The sequence below is a fragment of the Phodopus roborovskii genome, unplaced genomic scaffold (assembly GCF_943737965.1).
Source record: "Phodopus roborovskii unplaced genomic scaffold, PHOROB, whole genome shotgun sequence".
Classification (NCBI taxonomy): Eukaryota; Metazoa; Chordata; class Mammalia; order Rodentia; family Cricetidae; genus Phodopus; species Phodopus roborovskii.
The window spans coordinates 4,920,119-4,937,602 of NW_026126546.1; the positions used below are offsets into that span (position 1 = coordinate 4,920,119).

At 44.9% G+C, this 17,484-nt stretch overlaps 1 protein-coding gene across 1 annotated transcript in view; it reads right to left on the reverse strand.

The window, feature by feature from the left end:
* Stx18 (syntaxin 18) overlaps positions 1 to 16,558 on the reverse strand; it is a 99,310-nt gene extending 82,752 nt beyond the window's left edge. Inside the window, exon 1 of the mRNA XM_051200281.1 lies at positions 16,254 to 16,558. Coding sequence (XP_051056238.1) covers positions 16,254 to 16,421 — 168 coding nt within the window. The 5' untranslated portion in view covers positions 16,422 to 16,558. The remainder of the gene's footprint in view (positions 1 to 16,253) is intronic.
* Between the last annotated feature and the right edge of the window lie 926 nt (positions 16,559 to 17,484).

Sequence of the window (17,484 nt, forward strand, 5' to 3'; positions counted from 1 at the left end):
GCAGCAGACGAGCTTTCTAACTCGATGTGACCAAATGTGTCCCCTGGTATTTCACAGCAGCCTTCGAGAGAAGGCTTTCACAGTTGGGGGAACCCTGTTGTACCCTTTAAGGTCAAGATAAAAAGTCAGCTCTCCTGTGTGAGCACTTCAGTTCTGCTCTGCTATCTTCCACTGTGGTGACAGCACTTAACAACAACAGGCTTTCATTATGCACCTTAGTGCCTGCCTGTCTCTTCATTAGACTCAGGGCCCTTAAGATTGGAGATGATCTGACTCATGTCTGTCTGCTGGTGTACGGTGGACGCTCAAACACAAAGTGCTCAGAAGGAAGGGATGATGTGGTTCTCAGAGGCACTCTCGGTATGGAGGGAACTAATAACACATTTAACATGGAGTGAGGGGGGAATGTTGAATGCAACACAGCTCTTTCAGGCCACCATTATGCACTGCTCCTTCTGAAGGGTTCTCACATTTCCCTTGGACACTTCCTCCCCAGTGCTCAGCAGTGCTGCCCTGCAGCTGAGCAGCTGTGAGCTAACAAGTCCACACACACACTGACCATTTCCTGTGACTCAACTAGCTGAGTCCCGGCATCTGTGTAGGTGCTACAAAGACAGAGTGCTCTTGTTTGGCTACCACAAAGCAAGGACTTATGGTGACAGGGATGGTGGTGCACAGCGCTCAGGAGGCAGATGCAGGCAGATCTCTGTGAGTTAGAGGCTAGCCTAGTCTACACAGTGAGTTCCAGGGCTGCTAGGACTACACAGAAAGAACATACCTTAAGAAGAAGGAGGGGGAGAAGAAGCAGCTCACATGATCTGAAAAAGTATAGAAACAAAGAAAACTGACAACAGAGAGGAGCCAGCGCTGACAGGCAGACTAGAGGGAGAAGGAAACTCACCACGCAGGAGCAGGAGCGGCCTCTGAGAAGCCCCCGCTGGAGCCAGTGTGCTGTGCAGTCACTTCCTAGTGAGGACAGTACTACACTGCTCTCCAGTCTCCCAGAGTGACAGGGGTGGGGGGACCTGATTTCAATTTCAGTCTGACCCCAAGGCAGGTGACAGGGGCAAGCCGCAGGAAGAACTAACCGCTCAGGGCGGAAAGGCAAAGAAGGGAAAACGGCTTGTGTGGCTCTAAGAGGGGAACTTGTCTCTGTTGGTTCAAACAATAACTCTCTGGGGAGTACCTTTTAGTCGTCCATTCCAGAACCACATAAGGAAAGCTTACCATAGGCCAGACTCTGTGTAAAGGGAACATAAGGACCATTCCCTGTTTACATCCTCTTAATGGGAAGAGAAATGTGAAGATCGAGTCCTAACCTCTCCCCATCCACCTGCTGTGCCCCAAAGTAAATAATAAGATGCAGGGTTCATACAATAGCATTTTCTAGTTTCACATGGGAAGTTATGTCTTGTATGATCGATAAATAACATAAAACAGTAATTAACAAAAAAAAAAGTGTCACAGACCATAAAGAGTTCTTCACTTAATAAATAGAGCAGGCAGCAGTAGGTTCTAACTCAGGAGACCAGTGTAGGGATTAGTCACATTTGAGAAAGTAGAGGACAGTGAGTGTCCACGCAGGTCGTGAGAAGGCCGATGAGATTATGAACAGGGTTGTTTGGTTGAAGCTGGTAGGACCATCAGAGAAGCATGGAGCTCAACCCTGGAAGGACACAGGTTTTGTGAAGCCTGTAGATACCAGCTAAGTGAAAGCTGTGGGAAATGGGCAAAACTGGAGGGTTTTGAGGAAGGAAAAAAGGAAGCAAGGAAGGAAGGAAAGAAGGAATGAAGGAAGGAAGAAGGGAAGGAAGGAAGATGGGAAGGAAGGAAGGAAGGAAGGAAGGAAGGAAGGAAGGAAGGAAGGGAAAGTGGAGGGATGGAGGGACGGAGATACAGAGGGAGGATGAAAATGACCAGACCCCAGAGAGATGAAGGACTTGATGTTATTCCACAGGTCCAAGCTCCAGGTGGGCAGGGCTGAACCCACATGGCCACAATGAAATGGACACGAGAGAGAGAAAATACTGTGGCTAATTCACATCTTTCACTTCCAGCCATGCGCTCTGTGCTGTAAGGGACGTGGGACAAAGGGCCTGTCTGTCCTCTGCGGCCAGGTCACTAAGCAAACAAGGATGGCCAGGAAAGAGGGAAGTAAGTGAGACACTGACAAATGTGATGGTCACTGAGGACAGCTGCTTCCTAGAAATTTATTTATATGCGCTACAACAATGCCAAAATGTCAGACTCCGGGACACCCTGTCCTGTGCCTCACAGCAGATGACGCTACGCTGCTGTCAGTGAAACGGTCCGGACGCAAACCCTGAACTCACAAGATGGCACCAAACAATGGGTATCGAAAACATTCTTAAACAAGAGAGGGGGACTGTTTGGGGAGCGAGATGTTTCCAGATTTCACCTTCTGACATAACTGAGGCATGGCTACAGTCTTGCAATTGCTTACTCACAGACATATATTTACAAGTTTTTAGAAAATTCACCACCTCTTCTTCATATCTTTCTTCCCTTCCTACCCTTAATTTAATTTTGATTTCACTTCCTCTTGTCACTACTTGCTTACAAATCACAGCCTGTGTCTGGAGTCAATTAAGTCTATGAAGTACCCACCACGCCTTCATCTGGGGACTCATTTATATATTTTTTCTTATTCGGTAGGTAGAGCTAAAAGCTGTAACTCCAAAAGTTTCCAATCAACCATCACATTCTGTTCTTTGGAGAGGTATACTTTTCTCCACTGTTAAGGTGACATCAAACTATGCATTCGGCAAGAATATTTCCTTTCTACCCATATAAAGACCAACTGTGCTTCAGGAATTCACTCACAAAAACCAGCTTCGCGTGTAGATGATAAATGCTTAATGGCAATGGCATTAAAAAAAAATCTTTCTTCCATTGAAAATTAAATGTAATTTCCTTATTACTTTAATGGAATCCCTTGGAGTTGAAGTATTTAACTAGTCTCTTTCACATCAAGTATTCACTGTGAACGCTCTTTGAATAGTAGGTGTGTGAACTGTCCACTGACAGAATGAAAACACACTTTCACTGAAACAAAAACTGGAGAAGGCCACAGCAGCTTGATTTGGAGTCTGATAATGGCTTACAGATCCCACTCCAGCTCAGATGTACAGTCAGTGCGCCATGGAGCCATTTACCACCTCTACCCTTTCAGGTTGTATTTGGAAGAAAAGTATGAACTGCCACATCACTGAGAAAAAGAATGCTGAAGCTGAAGCTGAAAGTACCTGACTTTTCTTCTGCAATGCTGAGCTAAAAAAGAAGAGGGAAAAACAGAGATCAAACAAAACTTACCTTAAAGAGCGAGGCGGAGATGAATTGTTCAAAGTGCTAGTCACAGGGTTTCCCCTTGTCATTGTCTTCCAGGGTCACCTTGAGTAGGACTACATGCAGCACTGAGCCATGGCTGGCTGGCTGGTATCACCCTACGGGCTAAATCCATCCTGGTATACAAGATGTATGACATGCACAGGGAAGGTTCTAGGTGCTAAGCAGACACCTAATAGACTCATGGGCCGAGGATGCAAAGCCAGAACCCAGGTACCAAACCAACTCCTCTCATTCAAACTGCCAATATCCCACTGGCACCTCTGCCCACTGACTCCCACCACAAGTCAGGGTGCAAGGGCATCCTGGCATGCCATCCACTAATATCAGCATCCTGGACAAAGGTAGCAGGGCCAGGCAGAATGTATCCCAAAGGCCAAGGGCTATATGGCAAGTCCCTGGCCTACTCATCCTCCTCCTGAGTAAGCTAAACTTTACTCAGTCCAAGCTGCCATCCTGAGTATCCGCCTTGGAGTTTGTGATCATTCCCAGCCTGTCTCTCTTCCCTTCATTCCCGTATGTGGAAAATGTATGAGTCTTTAAGAGACCTATTCAAGTCACCTCTTCCCCAAAGCTGCTTACTTCACCCAGAAGTAATCTCTTGTCCCAAATCCTCTTCACCTGAGACAGCCTTGACTTTCTGACACAGACGCTCTGTGTACACTTGTTTACTATAAGTTCTTGTTAGACCAAAGTCCATGAGAACTCATCTATTCTCTCCGTTAGTTCTCAGAGCCAAAACCGTGTGGCCCATCCAAGACGCTTCATAATCAATGGTTAAATGTCTCCTTCCAAATTCTAGGAAATTGATAGTTTTCTTAACCTTATCTCAGAACACAACCTAAGCAGATTCCTTACTCTTAATGCACATAAGGGGACACTGAAGTAGCTGCTATTTTCTGGGTACCAGACACCACACAAGTAGCTTTGTGTGCATTTCACCCAGCTCCAACAATGCTAATGCCAGTGTGGAAACTGAGCCTTCAGGAGTGAGGATCTCTGGTCCCACCTGTTCTCAGCCAAGTGCCTCCCAAGCAAGGCCCTGAGTGGTAGTCAACTTCCCCCCCCCCCCCGCCCATACACACATACCCAATGGTAAAATGACAGGTCCCTTGCTTCACTAGGAAATTCTAAAAAACCATCTCAGCATCCAGCACGCTTCATGAAAAGCAGAATCATATTTTCTCTTGTCTATGCTTATAAGCCGAGTTTACCTCTTTCCCGGGGATTTCACTAACACTGATTTTTTCCTATTCCCCCAGAGCATACATCAACATCAACATAAGAAACACATCTATCACTAGATAACCATAAGAGAGGGAGAGAGAGAGAGAGAGAGAGAGAGAGAGAGAGAGCGCCAGTGAGGAAGACAAAAGGAGAGGGAAGGGGGAGTTTAGAGACCCCCCCAAAAGCATGGTTCAGCAGCAGTAGTTTTATCTGCCCCCCCCAAACTAGTCAAATACTTCCAAATCTATGTGACTTATACATAGGTCAAATTGCTCCCAAGGTCAACAGATGATGCTGTGACATCATCAGATGTGACAGTACATCAATGAGGAGCAGAGCCCGGAGGCCCACAGAGCTCATGCCATGCCACAGAGCGTAGCAGCACCAAGTGTACACCCGCCTGCAGCTGTGGCAGGCCAGCCAGGGATGAGGTGACCTCTCGTCACTCTTCACATCTCCAGTGCCAGGGACATCGGCCAGGGAGGTGGCTCCATCTTCTGAACCTCATTTTCTTCACGGTATAGGCCTTGGCTTGCAGGTCAATCAATGACAGTTGTGACACAAGGTCAGGTAAGGGTATGTGCTCAGTGACAGCAGCTATTGTTAAGACTTGCTGTTTTTACAATGACAGCCAGGAAGCTAAGAAGTCAGTGCAACATTGTGGGTGATTCTCCTGGACAGGTTAAGAGAATCTGAACTGAAACTCTAGTACAGGAAAGTTACTCCCTTTACAAAAGGCTTTACCACACACATCCCTTGAAGAGAGGCCCCTCCACTGCATACTTAATACATGTGTGCATAGCATACCGCTTACCAGTGACATTTTTCTAATCAAAAGCTTTTAATTCTCCCCCCAAGTCCTACCGCAGTAAAACCTCGTCTTCTAGGCACTTCACTTCTGCTCTGCTTCCCATACAGTAGTAGCATGTGTTCATTAACAGAGTTCTGCACGACAGGAACAGGAACAAGGTTGCACACAGTCCATCACTCAAGTAGCAATGGCCTTGTTGCAATCCAGCTATTGCTATCTCCATGCTTGGAGCATGGAGATTTTGTCCTAGTTTTACCTCTGAGGACCACAGGCATTGACCTTTAAGGCTAACCCGACAGTGAAGGACTTCTTCCTGTGCCCTGACACACTCTTTGGCTTGCCATGTTTGCCTAACAACCCCCTATGCTCATCAGAACCAGCATCATTACATCATTAAGGCTGCCGCCAACTTGAAGACTCAAAAAGACCCCTCCACCTCTAGCAGCAAGGTAAGTCAGCATCCATTTCCCATTTTCTTCTACTTTGCTTTCAAAACTAAATCTCTAGGACATTCAGAGTGTACATACACTAAAACAGAGGTGTGAGAATGTTTTACATGTCTTCTTAAAAGCATGGATAGCTTTGAAACACAGTCCCATGCTTAAAGGCCTTATGAACAAGTCACATCACATGCATGTGTTAGAGGTAGGCTTTGGCATGCTTTGTACCTGAGAAGGCCAGCGTTCCTACTCCAACAATACATACCTTCTTATTGATTCAAAAGTCAATTAGCTGTCCTCACATCTGTCTTTCTAGATGAATTTTGCAACTACTTTCATGTTCGTCTCAGAAAAGTTCTGTTAGCATTCTGATGGAAAGAAACTGCATCAGACTTACAAGTTAATTTAGACTACCTATTTCCTCTACAACACTTGCTCTTCCCTCCCAAGTTCACAGTGTGCATTACAACAAACTCAGGTCTACATCGATACACAATTGGGTCATTTACATTTTTTTCAAGGTTATTACTAAAAGGGTTTTTTGTTTTGTTTTGTTTTGTTTGCTATGATCCTAAATGCTCCTGCTACATTTTAAGTGGCCATTAATGTTTCAGGATCGGGGGCTGGAGAGATGGCTCAGCAGTTAAGAGCACTTGCTGCTCTTCCAGAGGACCTGGGTTCAATTCTTAGCACCCACATGGGATCTCACAACTGTCTATAACTCTGGTTCCAGGGGATCTGATGCCTTTAAACCAATACACATAAAAGTTAAACTAAAAAAAAAAAAAGAAAGAAAGAAAGAAAGAGGATTCAGGATCACCTCACCTCCAGTGTCTGTGCGTTTTCACGATCAGGCCACAAACCTCACCCCACCCACCCCCACTTCACGTCACAGCACTGGTTACAAGCACACTCTGGCTTAGGAAAGCGGAAAGCGGAAAGCCAGAGCCCACCCTGTTACTGCGGCACCCACTGTTATGCCGGCCACCCAACCCACTGCACTTGCTCTTCAGGGCTCCAATAGCCAGAGCTCACATCAAATGTGACAATCCTCCTGCCACAGCCTCCCAAGAGTTAGAGTTACATACGGGCTGGAGTGACTGTGTCTAGCTACTAGTTCCCAACTTTCCATATTCTCTCAGCACTCACAGTAAGTTCTCATGCAACTTCATGCTCTCAAATGACCCAGTAGTCATTTTCTTATCAATATTAGGATATACACACTTCTTATGTGAGAAAAATTTTAAACAGAACAAACTAAATTTCTAGTTGTTGTCTTTTAAGAAGTTAGGATAAATCTGAAACAAATTTGGTAAAATAATCTATTTGTTTCAAGTGGCAACAAAACAGTGTCCATATTCCAACAGATAGTCAGGCAAATCAGTTATGACATATTTCTAATAGATATGCAGCAAAATAAATTAGTGGTATGCAGCAATACATACAAACACAGAAAAATGCTGGCCAACATAATGAAATACAGGGAAAAGAAGGCAAAACAAAAATGGGGGAGGGGCACAGAAGAGATGCATAAAGTCACTATAGGAGAACTTTATACTAATTTAATTAAAAGAGTCAAGAAAGTTACATATCAAAACTGTTAACAACAGCTAATCCTTTTTTCTATTCTGTTTAATGAGCATATACTACCTTTATGATCAGATTTTAAAACAGTCAACTTCAAAATGTATGCTAATAATAGCTCACTTCAAGAGTTCATACCATTATTAAACTCAATTATTTAAAAAAAACATGCAAAATTCCAACTTTGAAAAAAGACATTGTTTCATCTGGATAAAAAAAAAAGTCTGAGCATACAGGGACTTAGGGAAAATGTCTCAAGGCAATGAGCAATTGTCATCAAGAAGAATGTTAAAATACACCCTAGGAATTTCAGGGCAGAATCGGAACAAACCATGAGACCATCCTACTGCAAAGGCTCCCAAGGACCATCTACTCACAACCTCTCATTTGGAATAATGGTACAAACAGTAGGGGTCTGCAGGGCCATACAGCTAATTACTGCCTAGAGCCTAAAGGACTTCTAACTCAAAATACCCACTTTTAATTCCTTTCTCAATTCTCATGAGTCACAATACCCTACTGCCAGTTGGTCTCTTCTACTTGGACTACAGAAATAAGAGCTGCAGATGCCCCTGAAAGGCAGAGCTTCATTTTAGTAGCTTCCTTATCACTGATTCTAAACAGGTAGAAACATCATATGAAAGGAAGAAAAAACAGACAGTGAACATGACTCTTGAGTCCCAGGATGAGAACATCCTGAAAAACAGGTATATGTTAGACCACAATTTGTAGGAAGTAGCACACACTGGGATCTTCAGACTTAGATAACTTGAAAGCCACGAGGAAGGAAATTGCTCCTTGCATTTAACGTTTCAACTCTGCTGCAAACTTTCTGTGTGAAAGTTACTGGGTTCATCCAACATGTCCATCTCTCATTCCTCAGGTTTTAGTTACAAAGAGCCTCTTTTTAAGATAATTTTATTATGAATTGGAGAGATGGCCCAGCCGTTAAAAGGCTAGGCTCACAACCAAAAATATAATTTTATTATTTATTTATTTATTTATTTATTTATTTATTTATTTACTTACTTACTTACTTACTTACTTACTTGGGGGCTTTTTGAGCAGGGTTTCACTTTGCAGCTTTGGCTGGCCTGGAACTGACTGTATAGACCGGCTGGCCTTGACCTCAGAGATCCATCTGCCTCTGCCTTTTGAGGGCTGAGATTAAAGGTGTGAGCCACTACGATTAAGCTAATACGTTTTAGTCAAAAGGAGTTCATATTTTAGGAATGACTGACATCCATAGACCTCCTTGATCTTTCACCCACCAGAGGGAGCCCATATGTATTTTTACATAACAAACCTCAAGCATCAAGTTCACATGAATTCTAAAACCATATTATTCACAACATAATCACCATTATACATTCAGCATCATAGTTCAAACCCTTAAAACGTGAAATACTGAATGAAATAAACCACACAAAGACATTAGCAGAGCTCCTGCCTAGAGAAGATGCTCAAAACTGAATAGTTTTTGAAAATGTGGGCTTTCCTGAGTGTATGTTACAGTGCTTGCAATAAATCAACAACCTGGCACAGCCGTCTTCTCAGAGATACAAGGGATGGGTTTCAGGACCCTATGCATACAAAACCCACAGAAGTTAAGCGTCCCTTCCATAAATGGCCCAGTATTTGCCATCTTGCATACTTTAAATGCTTATAACACCATACAACTGACTGCTAGGTAAATAGTTGTTAGACTGGATTCCTTAGAGAAGAATGACAAGAAATATGAGTGCATGCTCAGCACACAAGCAGTTTTTAAAATTTTCAACCCTCAGCTGAATGAATGCATAGCTTTTATAGGAGAACCCTTTGAAGTGGAAGGCCAACTGTATTCGGACTTATAAACTGGTGCAAAGCTGGCTGGTACCTGCCCTGACAGACAAGGTTCTATACCAAGTGTATAGACAAATCTCTTCTTGATCCTCCAAGATGAGGCCAGGTCCTAGACAGGAAGAATTTTACTAAATCGTCACAATGGGATTGTTTTAATGGGTAACATGATGAACTATTGGTGATCTGCAAGCAAAAAAAAACCAAAAACCAAAAAACAACAAAAAACAGAAGAGAGTACTCTCCATTCCCGACTATTCTTGGCATGCTAAAGAGCATCATCAACTCATTGTCCATAGAGGCATGGGACAACCATGACTACCAAAATGGTAAGACAAATAGGGTTAAGCCTTGGTCCCTAGCTGAACCCCCAGCAAGGCTAACTGGCCATAAGACTAACTCAGGGTGTGATGGAATTGTAAGAAAAGACTTAGCCTGTGCTGTTGGCTGGATGTATATACTAACTATCTACCTAGTACTCATTAGGCTCCACGCTCTAAGCATGGCAAAGACAGAGGACCCTCTGAGGGTCCCAGCTGCAAAGACCAATCCAGGTTTACCAAGAAGCACTGCTACCAGGGACATCTACCACTTACTGTCTTAATTAAGCCCAAAGACCCTGCATTTCTTCAATCTACTCTCGCCTGTGTGGCATTAAGGAGATAGACATGAGTGACTGGCACTTTCTCTCAAATCCAAAGAAGTGCTAGGTAAACTAGCATTGTTTAACTTTCCTCCCAGAAAGCTCAGGTGCTCTATTGTTCTCCCCCGTCCCTCCCTCCATCCCTCCCTCCCTTCCTTCCTGCCTCTCTCCCTTCCTCCCTCCTTCTCACTAATTAGTTACAAAATATGCCAACAGCACACTAAACACAGGTAAGTACCCCATATTTCTCTATCACTGAGAACAAAATCTATGACAACAATTTAGAGAAGAAAAAAATACTTCAACTCATAGTTTGAGAGGATGCTGACCATCATGGTGGAGGAGGCTTGATGATAGGGCCAGCTCCTACCCATGGCAGCAGGAGCATGAAGCTGTCTGTGTACATCTTAGTAGGTCAAGAAGCAGCAAGCTCAGGCCAGAGCCAGGACAGGAATAAACCCACAAGTCTGCCCTCCAGTGACCCACTTCCTCCCACTAAGCTTCATCGCCTAAAGATTCTCTCCAAATAGTACTACCAACTGTAGACCAAGTTTTCATAGACATGAGCCTGTGGGAGGAGAGAAGCATCTCGAACACAAACCACAACAAATTCATAATCAACAAACTGGAAATGGAAGAAACAAAAAATTCTGCAACAACGAACAGTTTCTGGATGCACAATGACCAAAACTCAACTCAAAAACCTAATGAATTGTTTCTGGCAGCACCCACCCCCACCCCATAACAATGTGTGATGTCACTGCAGCCTTGGTTCTAAACACACAGCACTGTGCTTGCCGTCACACCATGTGATGCCAGCCAGCACTGCCTGAAATGCCATGGTTTAAACATCACACTACATTAAGAACCCACAGTGATCTTACAGAACAAAGTACTTTGTTTTTCTCCTCCTGGAATGATGGTTTCAGTAAAGAAAACAAAGACTTCTAACACCATCACTGTTAAGCATGGAAGTATTAGATAGCATGTCTTTGGATTTTATCTTGTTAGAATGTTTGTTTTTTGTAAATCCTGCTTGAATTACCAAATTGATTTTCTATTTTAAAATACTCCATGAATTCTGGCTTCAGGTTAGCATATAATTTTCAACAATTTCTGAAATTGCCCAAAGCATACTTTTTTCCTGCCATTTTTTTGTACTATGCATTTATATGAAACAGCATTTTCCACATTTACAACTTCAAAATCAAAATATCAATCAACTCTGAGAAATGCTGAAAATGTTTAAGTATCAAATACGTAGCATTCTAAGCCTATTTGATGGAAGTTAACATGATCACTTCATTAACAGAGAGCACGTGGATTTAGCCTGCAGACCAAAGTTTGCACCTCCATCTATGCTATCCAGAATAACCGCAGTCTAGGGGCCCACTCCATCACTCAGGTCTCCCCCCAAAAGTAGCCCTTCTCATCCCTGCCTTGTCTCTGCTCTGCTGGCCCTGATGAGCCTCATTGTGTCTGCTCACACACTTCCCTGCATACTGGTATCCCTTTCTAAATTTGGTGTGATGGCTCTCAACCCTGATGGCCCAATTAAATTACTGCTTTCTCTTTGAGGTTCCCATTAATTCTCCCCCAGGAGACTTGGGCATCCTTTATCTGTATTTTCAAAGTTCTTTGTGCCCATACAAGGCCTGATACACATCAGCTATTCAATCAGGTAATGGAATAAACCAATTACTGAAAAACAAAACTTCAAAAGCTATAGTCCTCCTAAGTCCTAGGCAAAATCCAGAAGGGCAATCCACAGAAAAAGCTCACAACTGACATCCATAAGAGTCTCTGGCACTGAGCTCTACACACAGGAAACACCAGTTGTTATAAACCACAAAGACCCAACATTGTGAAGTTAAAAAGCCAGCTAATAGGTTTCTAGACCCTCTGGTTGGTTCCTGAGGGTCCTGAAGGAAAAGAGGGGAAGGCAGAACAGAAGGCTGGCTAACAACTGTTTCTTTCCCGCACCCCGCACCCCTGTCTTTCTTCAAAGACACGTTTTACTTCATTCGCAAAAAAGTTTTCTGCCTGGTATTTTTTAGAGCAGTGTGATTCAACACACCCCTGCTCTGCTTCTAAGTGTCATATAAGCTGCACAGTTTTCCCATCTGCCCCCAGAGTCTGGCCCCATCTCCTGCCTCTGCTTCGGTCTGGCTCTTTGCACCTGCTTCCAGATGCTGCTTCTGAAATGTGTTCCCTCACTGAAATCCCTGTTCAACTAGGATTACAGCCAATTTCTGGGTAAAATCTATTTCCAGCCTCTCCAGATAACAATCCACGTGGTTCCAGCTCACTTACTAGGCTCTAATATTGGGGCCTCTCGGAGGGAAATCAAAGAGGACCCAAGGAATTGATGCTGGAGAGTTACACTTGTCAGTCACCCCCAAACTGCACTGTGTCTGCTTCTCCTTAAGAGAAGGCCTGAACCTCATTAATAAAACTAAAGCTACTATTTAGAACAGATGCTGGGCTCAGTATAAATCTACATCTGAAATAGTCAAGAGACCTATTAGGACTGCACATTTTTAGAACTAGAAGGATGCTTGGATAGCCCCAAAAGTGAAAGCAAAAAGATACAGTCAATTAGTACTTAGAAATTCTAGAGATATGCACTGCAAATCTATATTCCTGCACTGTTCTAGAAGCTGTGGATTCAGTGCAGACAGGTTTTCTTTTCTAGGGGGCCCATAGTCAAGTAGATAAACTAAGTAAACTATACACAATCAGTTAGCAATGAAAACAAAATATCACAAGACAAAAAAAGGATGCCCCTTTATACAAAAAGGTCCAGGAAGGCCTCATTCAGGGAACAGCTGAGCCATTTGAAGCTAACAGAGATCAATTCATGTGGGTTCTGGGAGTAGTGTTCCATGTAAAGGGAACACCAGCCGCAGACCCTGCCGTAGGAAGGTGCCTGATGAGAGGGCAGCGAGGGTGTCAGGATGGCAGCCGGAGAAGAAGGCATGGGGAACATGTGAGAAGTGAGGGCAGAGAGATGAGGAGGCCAGGTCACCTGGTTTGGGGACACTCTAAGAACGTTAGGGGACTAAGAGATGGCTTGTCTGTTAATAACACTTACTGTTCTTTCGTAGGACCTGAGTTTGGATCCCAGCACTCACACAAGACAGCTCACAGCCACCTGTAATTCCAGTCCTGAGGATCTGACACCCACTTCTGGCCTCCATAGAACTCACACACACACACACAGACACACACAGACACACACAGACACACACAGACACAGACACACTTTGTAAAATAAATATTTTTAAAAGAACTTTGGATTTCAGCCAAGAACTGAAGCTAATGAATTCTTAATGATGGATAGATGAACAATAAACCAACAAACAGAATTCAACTTTCACAAAAATCAAGACATAATAAAAAAGCAAAACTTCATTGATTGCCGAATCTGGGGGCGGGTGGTTCTCAACAACTCAGAATCACTATAACCTTGCTTGGAATTAAAACATCTGTGATTTATCAGAAGTTCCCATGATTACCTAGTCTAAGCTCTCAGTCTTGCTAATGTGGTAACTGGGCCTGAGAGTGACTTCCTTCCTGGCAGACCTAGTGTACACTGCGTTTTCCTGGCTTCTGATTCTGCGGTACTCAGGAGCTCCTGCTGCTCTGGACATGCCTCGGGGCTGCTCACCAGGCTCTGGGTACTGTGTGGTGGCTCCCTTGGTCTCTGTAACCTCTACCAAGTTAACAAGGAAGAAGAGCTGCACCACAGGTATCTCCAGGCCCAACCATTCCCAGAGTCATTCAAGACAACAAGCAGGTAAGGTGGAAGCACCTGTCCTAATAGACAAGTAACGGGCGATACACAGTGTGCTGGGTAAAGTCAAGTGTGTCGGGCACCATTACAGATGTATTTGCCCACTACCCTTTGTCTCCATTCCTGAACACAGCACTACCCTCCCAAGGTTCTGGTGGGGCTGTAATCATAATATCCAAGTCACCTACTGCCCACAGACTGGAACGGTCATGTGGCTTAGCCAACTAAAGAACCTTATTCCTGGGAGCGCAATAAAGGTTTTGGGGTCCAAGTAGGAACAGAACCATCCCCGGGGTTTTTTGGATGGGAGCTACAGAAAGACACACCAAGACATTAGTTATGTGAGCCAACACACATATCCTGTCCTCAGTTGTAATGGACAACTGTAATAGAGTCCAGGAAAGCCTGAATAAAGGGAAGTCAGGTATTTATTGGGAATCACTCACAAATGACAAAGCAAGGCAGAGAGCCACCAAGGTCTTCTGTCCTTGGATGTTGCCATCCACCTTCTGACCACCACCCAAGGGACAGTAAGAGCTTTCTCGTAGTCCACATGTGGTATCTGCCCCAAAGAAGCCGTTACCTCAAAGACTATTGGCTAAAAGAATCCCTGCAGCACTGGGTGGTTCATAAGTTACTATTACTTGTTAACAAATAATTCAGACTCTCACAGGCACTTGTACACCATGTCATTTCATCCGTCAAGTGACCTTCTAAAGTGGCTGTAATTCTTAGACAGAAAAGAAAAAAAAGGTAACTGAGGTGAAGTAACTTCTCGACCTCACACAGCCAGAAGAAATTCAAATCCAAGCTCTTCTGCTCTAAGTCCCATGCACTACGAACTCTCAATAAGAAAAAAAAAAATCTCTGACATTTTGTTTAAAATTATTAGCTGGGGTGGGGAGTGATGACTGAGTGATTAAGAATGCTTACAGCTCTTGCAGACAATCCAAGTTTAGGTCCCAGTATCCAAGTAAGTTGGCTTACAACCTCCTGTAACTATCTCCAGGGGGTCTGATGTCCTCTTCTGGCCTCCCATGGGCACCCACATACATGGCACACAGTCACACATGCACATAGATAAAAATAAATCTTTAAGACACAAAACCAGAGGGAGAAAATCACTAAACTAGCAAAGCGGGGTTGGCTTCCACCCGCAGCTCTAGCACCCTGCCTCAGTTGCAAAGACTTGGGGCCAGTCATTGCACTTGAATGAGTGTCGTCTTCCCATCTATAAAGATGATCAGTCTCAACAAGATGAATTCCAGGCCCCTTAGACGTCTGTTCTGAAAAGTCCAAGGTTCTGTTTAGGTATGCAATCAGTTTTTAAGCAGCTGCTGGGTAGGATATCAAGCAGATTTCAACTTAACATCACACCCAGCAGTTGGTAATGGCTCTTAGGACACAGCGCTGAGGGGTTCTGAGCTACAGGATCTACTGGGAAATGCGTGCTGGCTTCTGTGGTCAGAGGCAGCAGGTGAGAATACATGCATAGGTTTGCCATTGCTGACACTTCCCCTTTAACTCAGAAGTGCTGCTGTCTTTCTACTCCCGAGACTGCCTGGCCTTTGAAGAACTGTCATCCCTGAGGCTCTTAATTGAAAACGCATTTTCAGCACTTGGGGAGCGGTCCAACTGATAGCAGAACTCTCTCCCCACAGGGCTGCTGGCTGAACTGTGCTTCTTGACTCTCCTGTTCCCAAATCCCCTGTTCCTGAGTACTGAAAATCTGTGCAGTGTTAATAATAAACCACCAATCTCAGGAAGGGCCTTCACACACCAAAACTGTGATGTCCACACCCTGTTTGAGAGCAACCTCCATCACAGTTTAGCCAGACTCAGGGTAGAGGAGTGAGGGCACCTTATTTTTCCTTCCTCTCGCTTCCACCTGAGACATGCCCCCTTCAGTGGGACACAGGGGATAATGGGAAATGTGACATCTGACATATATGATGACGTCAACGAACTTCGCTGTTCTTTTGTTCGTTCGTTTGTCTGTTTCTGAGACAGGGTCTCTGTGTAGCCCCAGCTGTCCTGGAACTCACTCCGTAGACCAGGCTGGCCTCGAACTCACAGAGATCCACATGGCTCTGCCTCTCAAGGGCTGGGATTAAAGGCGTGCGCCATCACTGCCCCATGCCGATGGAGTCTTTTAACGTCTGTTTCAGCTGAGAGTGGATGTTAATCCCTAGGCGGAAGAGGAGGCGCAAACATGTACATAAAAGGGGCAAAGGTAGAGTGGTGGAGGTTGCGACAGGAAGCGAAGGACTGTGGGAACTTTTCCCTGGCACTCAAGTCAACAGTGACAGCGAACTCACTGCCTCAACTTAGCCGGCAGCCTCCTGACTACACGGATAACCAAGCAGCTCTAGGTCTTGCTTCCTACAGGACTCGGAATGGCGCCCCTCTTTCCTTAAAGCAAACCTGTCGCCGCCCCTTCGCCAGCGAGAGGCTAAAGATTCCCTCTCCTCACTCGGGGTCCAGGGTCCCGGGTGCGGATCCGCCCCCATCTCCCGCTCGGCGTTTCCATAGCAACCAGCTTACCACTTCCCGGGCCCGGCTGGAGAAGTCTCCCTTGGGCCGAGGGCTTCGGCGGAACAGCTCGTCCCGGCTGCCATCGGCCCCGCCACCCACCGCCACTCCCAGGGCCTTGTTCCGAGTCTTCACCGTCTTGACGCTTGCCCGGAAGAGGAGTGTGATGTCCACCGCCATAGCGACCCACACCGCGGCCAGAAGCCGGTCGGTACACGTCAGCAGCAGGCGACCCCGGCAACAGCCCGGTCGCTGAGGGACGTTCCGTTTTCGCACGCCTCCGCCCAGGAACTGTGAGCAGAGAAGAAAGGTTCCGCTCTCCACCCGAGTACCACGGAGAGTGGAGAAAGGTTCCGGCCTCAGCTCCGAGTGCTCCGCGACAGTTTCTCCTCCCCGCAAACCGGCGAGCTCAAACGCTCGGAAATTTCCCGGTGCTTTTAGAACTGGGGATCAAGGAACGATAGTACCATGAAGACAGAAAAAGTGCTCCATTACGATTCTTTAGAAGGCAGGCGGTTTGGCTGACAGGTGCGAGGAGTCCCACCTTTGACCTTTGGTGTGAAGGGTTCCCCCTTTGACCTTCTGGGTGCGGGAGCTAGGGCAGGGTAAGTGTACAAGAAATAGTTAGAGGCCAGAGGCCTTTCTTCTCCAATCTTTAGCCACTTCGGTAAAAAGGAACTAGCGCTTTCCTTGGAGTGCACAGAGAATTAAACAGAAGGCGCATATAAAACGTTTTCACGTTGTTTGATTCTTAGTTCGTGGCCATTAGACGTTGCTGTGCCTTAGAGCAGAGATGAGGAACACTTGTAGGAATGTATCAGAGTCAGACAAAAGTGAAACAGACTGACCCCGATCCTGAGTTATGTTCATCCTCAATATGTAGTTTTGAAAAGTGCTCTCTTGAATCCTTATAACGAGGAAGGAGGAAGAGAGTCACTTTAGTTGAATAAAGTCAGCCAGGAATATTTTTCTGAAAGCTTGACCCATGGTTCATTTTGATTTTTATACACTTTTAATTAAAATACAATTATACCATGTTCCCTCCTACCTTTCCTTTCCTCCTTCCAGTCCCCTCAAGTCCTCTCCCTCCAACTCCTTCCTCATTCTCCTATTCACTCTCAAATCGATAACCTCTTCTTCCTGGATTATTATCGTTACATGTATGTATAAGTATCCATGGATACATAAGCCCAACCTGCTGAGTCTGTTTTGTTGTTGTTGTTGTTTGTGTGTCTATGGTTTC